At 40.5% G+C, this 6,710-nt stretch overlaps 1 protein-coding gene across 5 annotated transcripts in view; it reads right to left on the minus strand.

Annotated features, from left to right (window-relative positions):
* The window catches only part of lrrfip2 (leucine rich repeat (in FLII) interacting protein 2), a 29,088-nt gene extending 22,638 nt beyond the window's left edge, over positions 1-6,450 (minus strand). For 4 of the 5 annotated variants that reach the window (XM_037677944.1, XM_037677930.1, XM_037677937.1 and 1 more), the window contains exons 1-3: positions 6,283-6,450; positions 5,725-5,758; positions 4,958-5,085 (exon numbers count right to left, since the gene is read on the minus strand). In XM_037677944.1, coding sequence (XP_037533872.1) covers positions 4,958-5,085; positions 5,725-5,758 — 162 coding nt within the window. In that variant the 5' untranslated portion in view covers positions 6,283-6,450. The remainder of the gene's footprint in view (positions 1-4,957; positions 5,086-5,724; positions 5,759-6,282) is intronic. The other variant, XM_037677922.1, reaches the window with a different exon arrangement.
* Between the last annotated feature and the right edge of the window lie 260 nt (positions 6,451-6,710).

A 6,710-nucleotide genomic window follows, 5' to 3' on the forward strand; every position in this document is an offset into this window, starting at 1 on the left:
AAAAGTAACAAGACGGTAGCTAAAAGTAACAAGACGGTAGCTAAAAGAAACAAGATGGTAGCTAAAAGAAACAAGATGGTAGCTAAAAGAAAGAAGATGGTAGCTAAAAGAAACAAGATGGTAGCTAAAAGAAACAAAATGGTAGCTAAAAGTAACAAAATGGTAGTTAAAATTAACTTATGTTAGCTAAAGTAACAAAATGGTAGTTGAAAGTAAACTATGGTAGCTAAAAGTTGCACGATGGTAACTAAAAGTAGCATGATAGCAGCTAAAAATAAATTATGGTAGCTAAAACTAAATTATGGTAGCTAAAAGTAACTAGATGGTAGCTAAAGTAGCATAAGAAAACAAAAATAGTCACAAGATGAAGCAGATCTCAGAGGACCCATCTCCTGAACGAGCTGAACGCTCACACTATTTCAAAATAATAAAGTTTCAGTTGTAAATTGTGCTAACAGGAAGTGTCTGAGCTGAACTACTACATTGTGGTGACGTCAGAGACAACGTGGGACAACTCCAACTCGACAGATTCCATAAACTCTACAGCTCTAACAACGTGCAGAAAGGTTTTTAAAGATAATTTAAGGAAGTAAAACGTGTCGACTCGTGATCCGTCGTTCAGTTCCTGCTCCAACAGGAGGGAGTTGGAGCGACCCTCTCAGGAGGAGTGGACTCCTACTGGCTGGGAGTTCTGCACCTGTTGGCCCGTCTGACAGGATGATATGCTCTGCACCACAGCACAGCTGAACTCCGTCTCTGACCTATCTATAGACCGGACCGCCCGGGCCCGACTCGGACCGCCACATCACAAGCCTGAGGAGGAAACCCGAGCAGCACCGAGTCACCGTTACAGCACCAACGCTCTGCGTGACCTCTGCTCCCTGAGCCACCGGAGTCTGACCCACCAAGTCCTCAATGAAAACAGGCCCGACGATACAGAACCGTCTGGGCCTTCTCTCCGTTCGCCTGTGATTATGATCTGCAGCTGTGACTTTAAAAACAAAAGCCTAAATATTTTAATTTATTTACAATGTTGCTCATTAAAATGAACGAAGAACTCTTCAGTACGCTGAAAAACTGTTTTGGAATTTAATTCAGCATTTCTGCTTCATTTGTTGCCATTTTCAGCTTCGAGCCACCGTTGCTCTGAGTTCAGCCATTCGCCACCGTTTCGCCAGTCTCAGCTTTTAGCCGTCCTTCCTCCCATCGTGTCTATGAATAGTGTTCCTGTTGGGTTTGTCGATTCTTACAAATACTTGGTTATCTTGGTTGATTCACTTCTCTTTTTTTAAGCCCCACGTTGAAAACCAAGTAAAGAAATTGAAAGTAAAACTGGGTTTCTTTTTCAGAAATAAATCCTGTCCAACTCTGAATGCTAGAAAACGCCTGTAACTAGAGGTGCACGGCGCCGATTCACATAATTTTGGGAGATGGGCCGAGACGAGAAACCGATTTTTTGTAGTTTTAACAACAACCGTCTAAATTTCATTTATATTTCAGAGCAGTACCTCATAGCCAGCTAAAACAAGTTTGTATTGTTTCTAGGATATTGATCAAGGGTCTGTTTTTCAATAAAACAGTAAAATTGAAGGTGCATTGCGACCTTACAACACTGGACAGTGTCGCTTATAAAACTAAATTGTATCGGCAGGTCGGGGTTTTTAAAAATCAGTGATCGGCCAGAAAACTGCGATCAGTGCACCCCTACTTGTATCTGTGACTTCTCTTCCCTCCATCGATCACGGTGACATTATTTACATGAACGCTCCTACAAGAACCTGCAGATGTTGGACGCTGCGATTCATAACTGGCTGTAACTACCATATCCACCACTGCACCCAGTATCCACTGGTTAACTGGTCACCATTAACTTCACACAGACTCTCTCACTGGTACATCTTTAAATCACTTCCTGGTCTGCTGCCTTCATACATCTCCTCCTTCATGTCTCTGCGTGAGTGCAGCTACAGCGTGCGCTCTCAGGACATCATTACCTGCAGTGTTCCCTCAATGAGGACTGAACTAGGCAAAAGGAACTTCTCCTACTCTGCTCCTGTTTCCTGGAATATCTTGTAAAAAGACTTGAAGCTCTCGACCTTGACCTCTGTAAGTGGCTTCAAACATCTGGAAAAAACCAACGCAGACATGTTCCTGTTTTTCTATCACTTTATAATGTAGCTGTCTGTGTTTCGTTATATTTCTTTTATTTACTTTTCATTTTATATGCTTTTAAATGATTGTCCGTTGATGTCTGCATCTCATCTGTGTTCTTTGTTTAAATCAGGTCTCTCTTGTAAACGAGTCCTCGAGGCTCAATGAGACTAACCTGTAGAAATAAAGGTTGAGTGAATTAGCCACAGTGTCGCCGGTTCCGTTTTGCTAGTCTCCGCTAATTTTAATCTTAGAGCAGCATTACATCACGATTATTTATGTGGAACTTTACAGTAATTTGAAAGCACAAACGGTGACAGCAGCATCTAGCTGCAGCACATCTGGTGCAACCAGAAACATCACAGTATACTGTATTCCTGTCAGAATAACTACACCGAAACACTGACAACAAAATAAAAGTTTATAGAAAAAAAACGAGAAGCGCCTAGAATTACAGGAGATCCAAGTTCTTTTAAGACGGCAACACTCAGGTTGTTAAAAAGTTTAAAAAACAACTAAATACTGAATTTTATGTAAAGATCTCTTCCTTATTTCGGCTCATTTCTCTTTTGTCTCTTAATAATCTAAAATAAGCCACTGAACCTTCTCATGGCCACTTGTTTTTATTGTTTATGATTATTTTAACTATATATTTTAAGCTCCTTAGTGAGGGAAGAGGAGCTGTAAACCCTGAGTTTACCAGCCTGTGGTCAGTTTAATGGAAATTAAACCATCAACCAAACAATCATTTAACCCTCCACTGCAACAGTGATGTGTTGATTTGACAAATAAAATCATTTGGACTGAGAAGCACAGCCATCAGCAGGGAGGACTCGCTCTCTGCAGGTGAGCAGCTCATTTCTCAGAAACCCAACGAGCACCTTGGATTGTAATCTCAGAGACAACTGGTTGGAGATTATCATCCACTTCTAACCTCTTGCCAACGCTTTGTAAACCAGCTGCTAAAAAAAACCCCACAACAGCCAAGTAATATCAGGTGCCTCCTAACTGGGCTGATGACGGTGCAGGCTCAAGTTCGTTCTCAGCAGCAACGGATGCCAAGTTCTCCTAATCAGAAGGTAAAAGCTGCACGTAGTGATTTGATTGGGAGGACAATAACAGCCGAGTTAAAGATGACCTGCTGAACTCCACGCGGTTGATCTGATCTTTCTTTCGCTCTACAAAGAGATTCAGATTTAGGAGCTGACTGGGAGGGTCAGATGACTCATGTTTCTATGATCAGCCTGCGTGACTATAAGGAGAGCAAATGGAGCCGTGCGTTCGGCGCTCGAGACCGAGGCGTTGCTTTCAACCAGGATAGGTTATACTTTTAAAAGACCAACAAAAACCGTTCATGACGGATGATTTACCTGGCATCAGACTGCCACTTTTAAAGTTTTAAAGACAGGAAATAAGCTGACTGGACGAGAGAGGACCATACTTTTTTTGTTCAGTTCACCCGTCTAACACAAAAACTGACTTCAAAGTTTACAGAAGCCTTATTTTAAGAAACAAGTTGAGGAATGGAAGGCTTGCTGTGAAGAAAAGACATAATCTCGGGGCGTGTTGTTACAGGTCGTGCAGACTCACTCCTCTGCCCGTTTCTCCTCCCAAACAAAAATACTTCAACTCAACCTCCCTGTAGTTCAAACCAGCTCTTTCAAAACAAATATTAACTTGCAAAAACCTGCAGTTCCACATATAGATAACCCTTTTGCTGGTACAGCTTTGACGTCAGTTAAAATCAAAATTGGCTCTGAAAACTTTGTGCTCCTCCGTGTGTGTGTGCAGCAGACCACAGGCTCGGCGTTGAACTGAGCAGGCCTCAAGCCGTGCACGTCGAGCAAAAACAGGCTATCAGAACTTATGCAACATCCATTTCTTACTTTTAAAAAGGAGGGGGATTTTATTTATTTATTTTTAAAACAAAATCAAAGATCTTTCCAATGTATAAATTCTTGTCTCCTACTCTGTTACACTTTAAATGTTTTTAATTGTATAATTTAGAAAATTAAATATTCACAATACCAAGAACAGATTGTGTTTAAACCAAGACGCGGCTCGGCTAGATAACCGATGATTCAGGTCTGTTGCATCCTGCAACATGTCAAAGATTTGATGAAGGGTTTCTGCAAGTTTAAAGCTTTTCAGACCATTCGGATTCAAATTTAAGACAGAAAAGAACGAGTCTTTGTAAAGAAAAATAGTTCAGATCACCAAATTTAGTTGCCTTTCATTCAAATTTAGTCAAAAAATGACAAACCAGTTTCAGGAGCAGAGAAACCAGATTGTAGTTGAGGACAGCTGATTGCCCATTTAACGATACCTTTCAGCAGCAGCGTGATGAGACTTTTAGTTTAGTGTAAAACCCACAGACAGAACTAATAACACGCAGAACGAATGAATGCAGACTGCACAAAAAAGAAAAACGATGAACATTCAAATTTAGGATGTAAACTACTTGATATTCGAACCTAAAAAAAAGGGGATAACTTGGACATGTTTAAGACCCAGCAGGAATGGATACAATGGCCCTGATTGACTACAACATTCAACTCTGGTTGTGCATGAAGATTTCAAACAACGGTAAGGGATTCTAATCAGTAGATTCAGTTTGTCTCACCTACAGCTCAGTCATTTTCTTAGGCAGTGATCATTTCAACCATCGATCTTTAATTTTAAAGCACGAGGGTTCTGCGACATTTAGAAATGACAAATAAGAGCAGCCTAGGTGCATAACGTATTTGAATGGATTCAAAATAGGGACAATATATGGAAAGCTTCGTGTGACGGAGCACAAACTCACCTCTCGAGCGATGCTACTCAGAGCCTCGTCTTCTGCCGAGAACCGATCTTTCAAAGGAGCGCGCTTTCTACCGCAGCCTTGTGTCCCCATGTTGCCGACTGCTTCAGCTTCACCAGCGCTCTGGAAGGCTGGGGGAAAAAATTTATAAAATAAAAAAACAGCGACACAGAAGAGGATACTGTTATACGCATTGTGGCTGTTCTTATTCAACCACCACCCAGTATTGATTAGGTAGGAGCTACGATCAATCAGAACATCAACAAAGAGCATCAGTGGGTGTCGTTGAGATTCTGGTACAAGAAAATTTGTGTTGTAAAGAGAGATTCCCATGCTGTCAACATTACTGGTGCCCAGAAAGATTTAATGAGTGGAAAGTGTCAACGCAAGACATGCAACATTCAGAAAGTTATGGATGATTGGTGCAACTTAATGTCATCTCCCACTTTCAACTACACTAAACTGTGCAACAACCACAATACCGTCACCCTGGGGCCGTACAAGACTAAAAATCCCATTAAGGCTTTTTGATAAACCACAAAAACCAGCTTTAATAAGACAGGAAGGACTTATATCAAGTCTCTAAACATAATTTATATACATATATATAAATAAAACTGTTAAACAGCTAACAAAGCAATGATTGTTCAATAATATAAAGACTATATCTAGCTGGAAACCATGAAAAAATATTTAACGATCAGGTTGAATCAATAGATTACCATGTGGTCTGTTGACAATTTATTTTATTCTTTTTTTTAATTACTTACAGCAATCCTCTAAACTGCTGCCAGCCGATGACATCTAAACATTTTTGACAAACAGGATAAATGAATAAATGAATCAAGTTTAAGTTGAAAGCAGCTCATTAGTTTTCAATCAGCTGGGTTCAATTAACAGACACATAATTTGTTATTTTACACACAAAGCTAACAGTATGTAGAAAATAAAGGAGACAGTGACATTAACTTGTTTAAAAGCCTGCTGAAGTTACCTCGTGTCAGGTAAGGTTAGGAAGGACAACATTTTCAGGTAACTCTGGGGTTGTGTTAGCCTCCTTTCTGGGATGCTAACCGCTAACTAGCATTTATTCCTTTTATAAGGTTACTCTGCTAAATTTTGTCTTCAATGAATCTAACGACCCAAGAAGTATCCAGAAGTGTCCTTCTGACAGCAGCGACCCCAGCACTGAAAACATTGTAGTAAGCCACAGGTTAGCTGAACCGTTAGCCGGACAGTTAGCTAAGTTAGCAAAGTTAGCCTCGGATGCTAACCTCGACTCTCCGGTCAGATCCTCTCAGATTCCAAGCTCCAAATTATACCCTTACCTTTAAGACACCTTTATGAAAATCCGCGCGATGCTGACAAGGTGTTGTCCTTTATCTTCCTGAGGTTTAGAGGGGAGCCATTCGGTTTCACCTCACACACTGGTAGTGTTTTTGTCCCCACTGACAGCTGTCATCAAGTCCGCCTTTCTGTCCAGAGCTCAGCTCTCCCGAGCTGAAAAGGACCCGGATGTTTGGAAAATTTAGGGCGTGATGCTGCATTCACGTACACTCGGGAAATATCAACGTCATAACCTTTTTAGGGATTCTTTGTTCATTTCCCCCTCACAATCTGATAATCGTATCTTTATTATAAGATGCCTCGGCGACTGACAAATAACAATAAATAAATAATTTAATAAATCAATAGAAAATAGAAACGTTTTATTAATGAAACTATATTTTGCAGCCGTCATCATTCTCGTTTACTC

The sequence above is a fragment of the Nematolebias whitei genome, chromosome 1 (genome assembly GCF_014905685.2).
Source record: "Nematolebias whitei isolate Nwh7 chromosome 1, NemWhi1, whole genome shotgun sequence".
NCBI classification, from domain to species: domain Eukaryota; kingdom Metazoa; phylum Chordata; class Actinopteri; order Cyprinodontiformes; family Rivulidae; genus Nematolebias; species Nematolebias whitei.